Source organism: Acromyrmex echinatior, chromosome 4, assembly GCF_024713525.1.
Source record: "Acromyrmex echinatior isolate Ae372 chromosome 4, ASM2471352v2, whole genome shotgun sequence".
NCBI lineage: Eukaryota > Metazoa > Arthropoda > Insecta > Hymenoptera > Formicidae > Acromyrmex > Acromyrmex echinatior.
Window position 1 is genome coordinate 2,644,077 of NC_141855.1, and position 14,059 is coordinate 2,658,135.

General features: G+C 30.2%; 1 protein-coding gene across 2 annotated transcripts in view; it reads right to left on the bottom strand.

Annotated features, from left to right (window-relative positions):
* Window positions 1-10,077: 10,077 nt before the first annotated feature.
* LOC105147606 (photoreceptor-specific nuclear receptor) overlaps window positions 10,078-14,059 on the bottom strand; it is a 33,453-nt gene continuing 29,471 nt past the window's right edge. For both annotated transcript variants that reach the window (XM_087405132.1, XM_087405131.1), the window contains exons 6-9: window positions 13,337-13,455; window positions 12,454-12,665; window positions 11,796-12,084; window positions 10,078-11,385 (exon numbers count right to left, since the gene is read on the bottom strand). In XM_087405132.1, coding sequence (XP_087261258.1) covers window positions 11,147-11,385; window positions 11,796-12,084; window positions 12,454-12,665; window positions 13,337-13,455 — 859 coding nt within the window. In that variant the 3' untranslated portion in view covers window positions 10,078-11,146. The remainder of the gene's footprint in view (window positions 11,386-11,795; window positions 12,085-12,453; window positions 12,666-13,336; window positions 13,456-14,059) is intronic.

The following is a 14,059-nucleotide window of genomic DNA, read 5'->3' on the forward strand; positions in this document are numbered from 1 at the left end:
ATCGATGTACTTTAAAAGTACAAAAAATTCAGCGACGATTTATCATCTGAATCAAAAGTTATATATTATATTGCATGATTTGTACACAAGTAAATTTTTTAGAATGTTGGTCGTGATAAGAAATCTCTCACGAACGAACCTTCAAGGCAATAACATTAAAAAACGCTGTTCAACTGAGAACACAAAGCGCTTTGTAAGAGAGAACATCATTTCGCGGAAAACGTGTGTGTGTATTTTTAAATTATATAAAATATTAAACATTTATTTATATATACGTCACGAAACTAATTGTCCAGAGAGTATACCGATATAGCAATGATTTTTTTAAATTAATTAGGCTGTGTTCTAGGAGCATAATGTTAGCACTATTGCATCATTCTATCTTAATTGTTTATGAGACATAAAGCAAGAGGATGATATAAAACAGGATGATGCAATAGCACTGATAGCACATTTTCTGAATGCAGGCTTAATGTAATATATAAAATCAAGTGTAAATATAAATATGGTTCATTGTAATTATACTTACATATATAAGCAACAGCAAAATTTAAAATTATTCTATTATTTTTTCTAGTAACAATCATAGTTTCAATAATTTGCATAAATCTTCTGGCAGCAGGGAAATTGCCAATCATATGAATGTATACTCCATCGTCCTTCAATTTTTCCCTGGAAATTGTTTATATTAATTTGTAATAACAAAATCTATATTGCAATGTGATACCTAATCCTATTTAAAAAAGGAGACGTTAAGTCGATTGCTCGCATCTCTCGAAGCTTATTGTTGCCGCTTTTCCGCGATGCTGATTGGTTTCTCTTGTAATGACAGCTGCTTACTTCGTGAGATTTTGACTTTGGTAAATGTGATTGACAATTGAGGTTGTGTATTGAGGTTAATATAGTGTAAAAGATATCTCTTTTCAAAATGTTAAAAGTTTCTCTTCAATATCACATCAGATAAGTTTTACAATCTCTATTAATTTATTCTCTCCATTCTTTATAATTATGAAAGAATTCTTATAAAAGAATTGATTCTTTGTGCTGTATTTTACTTTCAAATTTATTGAAAGGAAAGACCTAAAAAGAAAAGGTAAGGATTTAGAAGATAATATAATCTTCTTTCTTCAAAGTATGTTTCTAAAATATTCCAATCTGTATACCTTTACTAGAATATCCTGAAAGTTACATATGTCAATGTCGTTAAAACGCAATCTGTACTTGTAAAATCAAGTAATTTTATTCAAAGATAGACAAATTGATCTGATGGCAACGTGAATATATATATATAAACCATTTAAAATAGGAAATGCAAAATGTCATTTTTATTTTAAATACATATTTAAAATGAAATTATTTTAAATATTACCCAGCCTGATGGTGATAAACATTACGGCATATTTTTTTGCTCCAAGAATCATAAAAATATTGACATCGAAAAATATTATATATTCGATGATTATTTTTAAATTTCGTTTGTTAGTTGAATTCAAGTATTGTTTATTGTACATTATTTTATCCTTTATAAGCTTTTTATCTTCATGGATTTGCACATTGTTTCGCGTTGCTTCTCGATTAATTTGATCTCATTAATCTATTGTAGGTAATTTATCAAAGTATGGTAAAAATCATAAAATGGATTTTTTCCGATAAATACCCATTGCAGGATTCAACGATTCCTTCATTATCAACTAAATATTGATTGGAATGCAAGTTATTTTATGAAAATACGTTTTAATATAATATATATTAACTATTTTACAATTAATTTTTAGTAATAGTAAAATGTTAGAAGTTCTATCAATTTAGATGAAAATTATATTTTTATTAATTAAAACTTCTTACATTACTCTGCATGAATAAATTATTGATCTAATATTTCATTATTCTGCAGAAATATATTTAAAAAACATAAATAGCTTGAATATAAAAAAGAATAAATATTTACATAGATTTATTTTTAAAGATATAATATATGTGTAGCATTGTGATAAAAATTTTGTTAAGTTTTTATTAATCTATCAACATTAGTTATCTATTAGAGATAACAATCAATAAATCATTTTCTATATCTTCCATTCCTTCTTTGAAACAAAAGAGAAGTACATTTTGCATTCTTGGAAATTAAATTTTCAGGGGATATTTTTATTCCTCCTTTTTCACGCGTTTAAACCTCAGTAAGTCCGCATGTCTTTCCAAAAGAGGAACTTGCTCCCTTTGACATCGTATTTCACGCAACGGTAAGTTATACGAAGATGCTCTTTGTTTAAACAGGGTTCGCGGATATAAGGTCTGTTATAAAAGGTCCTCGCCCTTGAAATTAATTCGCGAAGGAGACAAAGGCATCGCCCCCAGTTTACTGAACGAATCGTGCGCGCGGTTTTACGGATGGCGAACCATTGGCACACGGCATGTAAACATTGTTTGAGTAGAATGAAAATAATTAGTAACATTATCGTAAGCTGCAGCTGATGAAAAGATTATATTCCTATGAGAAAATTGTTTTTCTTTCAAATATTGATCAGATATGTTTATAGCGAAGTTGTTAAAGAGTGAATCATTTTTACAAAAGAATTGGTGCTTTACAGATCACGTAGCTATTACAATACTTAATTGTTAATTTTTTGTTAATTTATATAAGTTTACAATAATGTATTCATGCAAATTTATTCTGAATTTTTATATTTTCATAAAATAAGATTTATTATAAAATACTTTGCATTTATATATAAATACTTCGCAAAATACGTTGCAACAAATACATAGTATGACGAACGGCGCGACGCGGCGACGTACCTATTGATTTTAGGAAAGAGGGAGAATGAGGGATGGAAACAGTGGGGATAAAAGTGGTCCGAGAGAGGAGTGGCAGGGGGGAGAGAGAGAGAGAGAGAGAGAGAGAGAGAGAGAGAGAGAGAGAGATTGTTGAAGAGAGTCTCTTCTGATCGTTGCTTAATTGTCGAAATCTCTCCTTAAAAATGGATTACTTTATCTTTTTAATGTTAAATAAGAATTCTCAAAGTTTAACAAGAAACATATGAAATGATATATCACATTTAAATTTCAATATTTTCTAAATATTTCGCTTAGAAGAATAATAAATATTTTTAATTACATTTTATATATTTTTATGATTGCATTAAAAAAAATTTAAGATAAAATTTAAGACTCAGTTAAATAATGAAAAAAAATCTATTTAAACCGTATATAAAAAGATGATGACTATTTTTAATTTATAATTTCTAAACAGAATATTTTTGGATATTTAATGATGAGTTATTTTTTCTGAAAACATTAATTGATTTCAATAACATCCAGCAAAGAATTAACGACTTTTCAAATTGCTTCATGAATTCATGTATACCTCGTTTATCATGTAGTTTATCATTGTTTACAGAGTAGCTACCCTAAGAAGATCTTGGGTAAATTTTTCATCCAGGCCCCGCGAGTCTTGGAGTTCTATTTAAGAAATCAGACTTCCGCCTCACGTATTCCCAGGATTACGATCTGTCTTCGTTTTTAACCAACGGCTACTTCATTTTCGAATATCCACCAACGGAAATAGGATTTGCCCTTTCGATTTTTTTTATTTTTTTCTTGTTTTTTTCTTTACTTTATAAGAACTTATATTTTATCATGACGACTTGATTATTTTTTATTTCTTAATATTTGAGAGAATGGGGATAATTAATATGCATATTGATACATTTAAAATTACTACAAAATAACAAACGATAATATTGCATATAAATATTGCATAAAAATATAATATTTCCGCAAAAATATTGCGGTCATAGTGCAATGAGTTATTTCAGATTAAAGAGCGATTTATTAGAAAAAGAAAATATTTTCATTTTTTGCTAGTAAAAGAATAAATCAGTGACATTTCCGCCGTATTAAATATTATATTTATCACTCTGTTCATTATATCATAATTTAAAAAAAAACTATATTTCTTTAGAATCTTTATAAGTAATTAGTTACAGTTATATTTATGTTTTAAAATATATTTTTTGCTTAAACAAGTTCAAATATGTAAATGGCAAGCCAGGTTAGTTGTGACGAGATTTGTTGTTACAGTTTTTTTGTTTCTCCCATTGTAAATTAATCTCGACATAACCTAAATGCAACAGCAATAATTGATCTTATATCAGATTTTATTATGATCTTATTTCATTGTTAACGTTTCTTATTAAATATTCAAATAACATATAATTGTATATTTATAGTGATTACGTATCTATTATATACATATTATTTGAAAATTATTAATAAAGTTATGTTATGCATATTGTTCTTTTATGTTTCTTTTAATCATGCTGATTAATTATCACAAAATTTATTTAATCAGATTACTTAATTTTCTGTAAACTTAATTATTCTTTTAAAAATTATACAATATATTTTTTGTTAATAATAAATACCATCTTTAGTTTTATTTTTTTTATAAAAAGTTATAACTATTTTGATTCTTCAGCTAACGCTAAATATTCGTGGAAAATTCGATTCGTATTCCCAATGTGAGAAATATTTCGGCACAGTGAAAGAATTATCACAGAATATACAAAGGTCGACGAAATGTCAGAATATTATATGAATACTTCTTGAATATATCAAAAATCGTGAGCGAATGAACAGTACACATTTCCTGTGACAGAGAACCGCGGCGGAGAGCATTTACTCGTTAACAAGCATTATCTAGGAGAAAATATAAGGAGCGCAGCATTTCGCATGAAAAATAAATCCTGAAATGGGATACCTAGGTGGAAATATGAACTGCGTTTTTTTCAAGAAAAAATTTTGTTTAAAAATTGATTTAGGGACGACCTGAAATTTCTGGAAAAATTAAAATTTTGGAACATTCTTGGAATATATAACAATATATAAATGGAATTTTTAATCGATATTTGAATGTTGCTTTTACATTTCGTAAATATTTCGAAATATTCAGGAATACTTTTGAAATGTTTTTTTAGGATTTTAGGAATTTTTTACGAATATTTCAGGAATAAATATTTATAATAATTTACGATAACAAAGAAATTCACGTAGCGACCAGTATCCGTTTTATGGAAATTATTATTTTTAATTTAAAAAAAAAATATATTTAATAACCTTACTTTGTCAAAACAAAAATTTTGGTCCAAGAAATTTATTTATCATCACTGCAATGTCTGCAATTACGAAACATTGTTGCCTAAAGGATCATCAGCGCAAAGAAGAGATATTATCCACCGGCGAATGTTTGTACGAAATTAAATCTGTTGCATATCCAGTGAAAAAAATATGTCTAACGAGATTGTAAAATCTGCTAGGATAATTGTATTCGCGCTCAATTTAAACTCGTGTTGATAATCGATGGTCGTTAAATCGTACAATGTTCTCTCTCACTCTCGCTCTCTCTCTCTCTCTCTCTCTCTCTCTCTCTCTCTCTCTCTCTCGCTTCCGGTTTTAATTCTACTTAACGAGCGGCTATACTCGTGCGGCGTGATTTAATACTCAAACAAAATACATAGCATCAAATTCCGTTTATGATATAATTGAAGCTGCGGTTTCGACAACACACGATTGCGTATTGTCACAACACGCGGAATAGTCTGGTTGCGCATTCGCAAATTTTCCATATCAATTCTCGCCAAAAAAGCGCACGGAAAAATTTCAGATTGGCCACTGATTTAATTGAGTCAGTAGCTTGGATTTAATGAGAAGCTAATTGGTTAAAGCGTGAAACAACACTTGCATCGGCACATTGCGACATGAATTTTAAATACAAACTATAATGACCTCTCTGTATTAATTTACGCTACGACAGAAAGAAATTGTAATATACTTTACATTTTTTACTTTCATATGATTAACGTTTATAACAGGAAACTATGTATAATGATATTGATTTTTCTATTGTCACAATTTAGTGACAAACTTTCCATGTATCGTTTTGGATTTTTGTTGTTTAATATTTCTCTAAACGAATTTTGAAGCTTGATTTTACAAAGTAGAGTATATATTAGGTATAATAATTTTATTGAGAACTATGGTTGCGTTGCAAATACATTCATTTATAGCTAACTTATTCTTTTTACTACCATTATATGTACATTTATTAATATTACTTATTAAATATAAAAATAATATCTCGAGTTACATAAAAAAATTTTTCTGATATATCATTATAACACTGTTAAATTAGTCTTTTCACATTAATAACAATAAGAATATTTAATAAAATAATTACCTAATAAATCTTACATGTTTTTAAAAAGATATCCTTTTCTGAAACATATAGAAGGAATATCGCCTATGTCATACCTCTTAACATTTAAACAAAATTGTAACAAAAAAAAGTATTAAAGCGATCAGAATATCTTTGTACTTACATCAAACTTTGGTTCATTAGTACTAAAACAAAACGACATTTTTATAAAAATAAACATTGGATTATTGTTTAAATTAGATTCGATAAAGTATCTTTCGATACGATTTAGAGACTAAACCGTTAAATTGCACCATTTAGTTTAAATTGCATTTAAATCACTTCTAATAAATAATTATTAGTTTTTACAAAGAAAGATCTAGATTTTCTTAAAATCCAACAAATAATATCTATATAAATAATTTTTAATTTATCTTAAAAAGACTCAATACAAACATACTTTTTTTTATATAAATATCAAAATATAATAATTATAAAATATTATTCAATTACTCAACTTTAACATGCTATTTATCTTAAATGTAGGTATAATATAAAGACTAGTAATAAGGATTATTTAATTACTCAATTTTAATGGCCTAATTTACATTGTGCACTTGATACGGATATAACTAGTAACTTTCTATTAAATTATCTTAATTTCAGCAATGAATTTAAAGAGTGATGTACAAAATTGATACAATATGCATCAAAATGATTAACTAAATATTCATATCATATATATATATTTACGTATTGCCGAAATTAAGTTAACTAGTTAAATTAAGTTATTAGTTAGTACTTATATCAAGTATACGATGTAAACTAGGCCAATATATTATTTTATCTTAAATGTAGGTACAATATAAAGATCAGCGACAAGTTACGATTTATCTAACTATCTGTATTTTTACAAATTTGCCAATAGCAATATAACTTATAAATATTTTGTTAATTTAATACTATACATGAAAAAAGTTTAAATATTAAAACCGAATAAAATCAATTTTGAATGTCATTAGTGAACGATTGGCTTGAAAATGGAAAATGACAGTACTAACCATATTATTAGTATCATATTTGTGTTGTCACCTTCGAGAAAAATGTTTCGTTTAGAAAATACAATAGAGGTATTTAATCATTGATACGATTTAATTAACTTCATGCTATAGGTATGTAAAGACGACATTGAGAAAGAAAACATATGTAATAATTAATTAATTACTTTAATTATTCTCTCTTTCTTTCTCTCATTCTTTCCGATGTCCTTGAAATGTAAAGAAATAACTGCCTTCATTTCTATAAAATGTTTCAATTTTATCTTATCAATCATATTTGATTATCAACTTTATTTTATTATATAAGATTTAGAGCAACCTCAATTAGAAATTAAAATACCTAAATTTTGAAAAAAAAATATTTGTTGTTAAAAGAATAGAATCTAAAACGAATGATATCGGCAAAAGTCGCCAAAGTTATCGCGGAACGATTTGAGAACCGTTGCTTTAAAATCCCACTTTTCGAGCGTCTAGTTGGTATGATAATGTAATAAAATAAATGGAGGTTGCTGCTTCCTGTCCCAAGCGATATAGTCTTCCACCCTCTCTCTCTCTCTCTCTCTCTCTCTCTCTCTCTCTCTCTGTCTATCTTTCTTTCTCTCCCCTTCCTCCCTTCCTCTCTCCTTCCCTCTCTCCTTCCTGATATTCCTCCTCATTCCTCTAGGACCCCACAATTCGCTGTGCAGCTCTCTTTTTTCTCACCGTTACCCACACCTTCCGCCACCATACCTATCCGGGCCTCGAGATCGGGGGAGCACGCGGGACAGGGATGGAATCGAGAAGGTAGAAGGGAATGGAGAGAGTTCACCTCGAAAGCGAAATACAACAAGTCCTGCCGCCATTGCTGGATCACCCTTCAGCGGGAGTTTTGTCGTCGCGTGGGTGGGGGTTGACAGTGCGACGAGAGTCGGTCTCACTCTACCCCGACCGACTCGGTCGAACCCGGCACGACCCCGGCTTCCCTGCTTCCTGGGGGCAACGGAATGGAAGTAGGGGATATACACGGAGAATGCCGAGGTAGATAGGTCGAAAACTCCGCCTCCGCACATCCGCGAAAGCGAGTCAATACTATCACTACCTTCCGCCTCCTCGTTCCGCCATGCCTATACTCGCCCTTTTTCGCTAGAGGATATCGAAATTCGTTACCGGATCTGCACAACCTTCACAGGACTTACGATTGTAAGGGCGGAAAAAGGGTTGATCATAAAGGAGTTTAGAGATAATCTGAGAAAGTGTCGATTTGTTGTCTCACTTCAATGATTGCGGTAAACAAGAAATGCTGTCTTAATTCTCAATTTCGTGATTGATGTATTCTGTATATTTAGTGTGAATTTAATTATGATAACATTAATTTACTGAGAAAGCTTCACAAGCTTCTTTTCCAACATCGAGGTAAGATAGATTTGCGATAATTATTTAATGTGCTTTCTCTGTCTGTTCTCATTTTTAATATCTAAATTCAGGAATAACAGTCTTCGAAGTTATGATAATTCAATAACAGAGTCAGATTATTGAAATTAGTAAAAAGGTTCTTTTGCAAAGAATTTCTACATAATATTCAATAATTTAACAATTCAATAAATTATTTCTTTCAAAACATTTGTATAGTGTGAGATACATCGTGTATCATATAGAAGCAATTTATAGAAATAATTTGTCTTTGTATTTTTTAATTTTATTACTGATGGTAATAATATCGTTATTAAATATTAGATATGCATATATTTTTAAATATAAAAAGTGCGGACATTTTTTTAAATATTTACTAATAAAATGCGCTCCCAACATAAATAACTATAAAAATAGAAAGAGAGACTGTAATATGTAATATTAAAGATGTATTCAGCATGATGCAAGTTGGTCAAAGTTTGCCAGATGCTTTTTCTTTTAAAAGTTCAGAAGAATACTTAAGGTCTACACGTTTCCCTCAATTATTTTCTGTGGTTCGCTGCCTGACTCGGCGCGTTTCATAGATCCGCTCGAAAAAGCATTAAGGTCGCTTACCCCCAGCGACGGGGCGTTTAACTCCCCGATTGCTTTGACAACTTAAGCAAACCCTTAAACCTCGCTCAAGCCCCGATGTAATTTATAAGCCGAGGGGATAACTCCGCCGGGGACCGTCAAACTGCCATGTGGCAAAATCCTCGTCGGCAGGGGAAGTCAGGGATTATGCAGTGATAAATAAATATATACATTATACAACATCCTCCATGTCGAAGTTGTGTTGGTGCAAATATACATTGTTACGCTGTACCCACCAAAGTCAAATCGTGTCTTGAAAGGCTCGCAGGTCCCCTGAAAATTTACCTCCTCGCCAAATATACACTGGTAATCTTTGAGTTTTTGCTTCCCGTTCAGGGAAAATGACTTACACCTTTGCTTCGAAATTATTTTTGTGATTAATTATTAATTAATTTACTAGGTGTATTATTAAATGGTGCATTATTAGAGAGAGATTCTATATTAGTAGTTCTAGTTCAGTTTATTACTGCGTAACTTTTTTTTTACAATTTTATTTCAAAACATATCTTTACTTTTTATATAGTAATTATTTCTCTAGTTTATTTTATCTTTATATGTAAAAATATAAATGTAATTTATGTTTGTATCATATTACTTTTAATATTGTTACTTGGCATTTTCATACTATGAATAAATTAAGATGTATTAAATATATTTATTCAAAATTGCGTTATAATTAATGCTTACCTAAAATTAATATTTAATCGATATTGTAAAAGTTAATATAGTTTACATTAATGAACATGTAATAATAAATAAGATAGTAGTAATAAGATAATAGTCTATGAAAGAGTGAGTCAGTGATGATAACTTAGTTAATCGGATTTATTTTTATTACAAGTAATCGTTACAATATATATATGTATATATATATCACCGAGAATACGTTTTACAGCAAATAGTATCACAACACGAAATATACAGAGAAAGTGCGGACGAGCATTCATCGCCGAGAAAAATCAATTTCACACATCTTTATAAACAAAATTATTTTCATTATGGAAATAATTTGATTTTAATCGATGTTATGCAACATTAAATTTTATGAATTCATATTGCCGCTTCGGTTATTTCAAAATGTAATTTAATTTTGACTGTATATATCGTCATGATTTATTAATCGTATCTCTGATGCATAAATTTGTCTGTGAGCAAAAAAGAAAAGGAAATATTTTAATTGAGTTAATTTTTTAAATAATCTTAATACGAATTTATATAAATATATGTTTCGTAAAATAATCAATTTCCGTACTTGCGTTTTTGACGTTCACAAAGCTGTAAAATTCGTGCCCACCCTATCACTTTTTTCTCTAATTCGGTAATTCAATAATAAATTTAAAAGATAAAAAATGAAATTAGTAATGAAGTATCCCCGCTTTTCGGATTAATTCATCGACTTCCTACGAAAAACAGAAAATGTGCTATCAACGTGTCGAGCCTAACGCCCGATAAATATATCTATAATAAATAAATACATGTATATCTATATGTGTATATTTACGCCGCAATTGAGTGTCCCTCGGTCCACTTTAGTTACCGTTTTATTCGTTAGCGATGCCATTCTTTTTAGTGCTTCGCGTTTGTACGATAGAGATATTCGCCAATCGAAATTCTCACGATCATCACAGAGGGACTTAGGACTTTGTCCTTAGGCCTGATCGTGTCGAAAAGAAGTTCGCGCGTTCTGCTCCTTGTTCCTTTCATTTAAAAAAAGCTTCATCTGTTAGTCTTTACTGTCTTTCTTCGATGACTGCAGATTTTGTCTTTCATAAATCTCGTCCTGCTTCTAGCTCTGAATTATTTGGTTTTTGGATCATGTATTTGCGTTTTGTAATGTGACGTTCGTAACAAAGTCCTTTGGTATTTAAAATGTTTAGTTTTTATACATATCACAAAGGACCTTCTCCATCGGCGTATTGCCGATAGTTCTATGAAAATAGATCAATTCCACTCTTGCAGCTGGAACTGTTCGCAGCAATGGCAGCAACAACAACAATCTGCCGAAGCGGGCTGGACTATTTGGTTGTTGAGCACGTGCGTGATGTCCGAGCATTAGCTGCGCCTGATCCTGCAAATTCTCAATCTGGCTCGAATCCTTTAAACCGCGAGTTTCTGTAAATTTGGAAAAATCTGGTTTCTGAGAGTGCGCGTCGCAGGTGTACGAAATTAAATAATCATTTCGACGTACTGTTTAAATAATTATGTAGTATATAAATTCGAATTAACCAAGATCCAATTTAACGCCGTTAAAAGTTTTATTCCTTATTTGTTGTGTAATCACATTTATGGTCTTAAAAAATTCTTTGAAATTAAATTAAACTAGCTTATATAAATGTATAATATATATTCGTAACTGCACTCTTATTGAAATCAAGCAGATTAATTTTCGCATAAAAAACGATGCAAAGATGAAGAATAAAGTTTACATTAAATACCGAGAAAAATAAATTAAAAAGTGGAAAGATAAATCGCAAAATCAGCGTTGTGCAAAACGGGACAAATCAAAGATAAGAATTACTAACCTGGGCGAAAGAGAACGATGGCCTTCATACAAGCGAATTCCGCAGGATCGACCATGACCGCCTTGTATCTCTGCAGGGTGTCGTGTAAGTGTCTAACATCCGCCGCCACTTGGCTGGGCTTCCCCGTAGTGGTTTGCAGATGCAACCCCGAATGCGGATGCGGGTGAGGCGAGAGGGTCAGAGCAGTAAGCTCAGCGGCGCTAAAGAGAGGCGAAGATTCAAGTGGCAGACACCATTGAACCGCATTTAGTAGGAACAGCTCCGACCAAACTTCTTCCAGTAATATTACCTGCACAATAAATACAGATTTGCGGTTTATTTAACTGTAGCATTACGTCTGTTTAGAGCATTATTATAAATATATGTGTTTTTCTCTGAATAAGCCTGATAATTGTTATAAAATTTAAGATAATAATTAAATCTTCACCGGCATCCTATTCTTTATCTATCGCATTGACATAAGGATACGTAGATATGTATTTGATGACTTAATTAATTTTTTATTTCTACGTCACGATTACTGTTCACGTACATCGTAATAAATTATCAAATAAAAATCATGTTAAAATATATAAAGACATGTTAAATTAGTAATAAATACATGCATATTGGAATACAAATAAATTGCTATCGACAAAGTTAGTTGAAAAATCGTTACTTGATCTCTGAATGGCAGACCAGCGAAGGAGGGAAGATTTTTCGCCCATTTGACTGCCATGAAGAGCAACCTCGCGCTGGTCTCGTAAACCGTTTCAGCACTCGCTGGTGAATATAAGGACGGCAGCACCGGTGGAAGCTGGGTGCATCCGCTTCGTTGAGGCGTCAACGGCTCCTCGTTTGTTACATCTATACTGTCCTCGGAAGCGTTTCCTGTTTAGACGCAAAGCTTCTTCTTCATTCAAATATAAAATTTCCATAACTGAAATAACTTGAAATAATAAAAATAACTTGAAATTCACATTAAATACAAAGATTTAAAACAAATAAATATTTATATACTGGACGACTAATTTTTGCATCGTAATGTAAGTTTACATAAATAATCTTGAATACATAAAATACTTATATTAAAACATTGAGATTTTTTTTCATTTATTTCGTAATACATTTCCATAAAATTTCTATTAAAGCATAAATTTAAAAAATACTATCTTTATTGAAGTAACTTACGATACAAATGCTAAACTCTCTCTCTCTCTCTCTCTCTCTCTCTCTCTCTCTCTCTCTCCCTCCCTTCCTCCCTCTCTCCCTCTCTCTCTCTCTCTTCCCCCTCCCCCCCCCTCTCTCGTTGTATTATTTTTAAATGCGATTTGGTATAATTTGTAATTCTTTAATCATTTTTTTCATTATTTTAAAATATCTATCAAACATTCTTAAGGTGAATAAAACAGACAAAAAGAATGTTTTATGAATTTATTATACATATTTCTTACTAATTTTGCTCAATTCTTGCTAGTGTAATTTTTTTTATTATTATCTTAAAAAATGTTAATAACTTTTTATAAACGTAACAATTGCATTTAAATACAAAACTTGCATACCGTCCTCGTTTTCTTGCCGAGGTGGTGTTGTTGCGTTGTTTGCGGAATTTGTCGTCGGTGCGACTGTAGGCAGAGGTAGTGGCGTAGTATATCTCGCCATGGCCAAGGATACGGGTGGTCTGAGAAATAATATTATAATTCACGATATAAAAGATAACAGTATCTGAATGATAAAAACTAAAAATTACAATATTAAGAATCTTTATTTTAGATTGCATATGTGAGAAACACAATCAATACTAGAAATTTAAAATGCCTATTATGATTGAAGCTGGATCTTCATTGCTTTAAATAATTTAATCTTGAATATTACTTAATATATATTATATATATTATATATAAGTTTTATATATTAATATATATTATATATGTACTTGCATATATACCATTGTAGTCTTTTTAGAAATGCGCGCCGAATTGTTTTCCCGGACTATAAACGCAATTAAAACTACTCTAGAAATCGCGAATTAATTGTAATTTAATAATTTGATGTTATCATTAAGCATTATATTATAAAGATGTTAATATGTTGAAACTGTTAATAAATTTATTGCGAATAAAAAATAATTACGTATTAATAAAATTAATAATTTCTATCATGTCCAATGTTCTGTTAAAATTTAATTTCAGTATGTAAAAGCCTACAAAAATTTTACGTGCAAATATGCATGATTTGTAAAAAAAATATTTTAACTATACAATATTATTATAATTTTTCTTGGA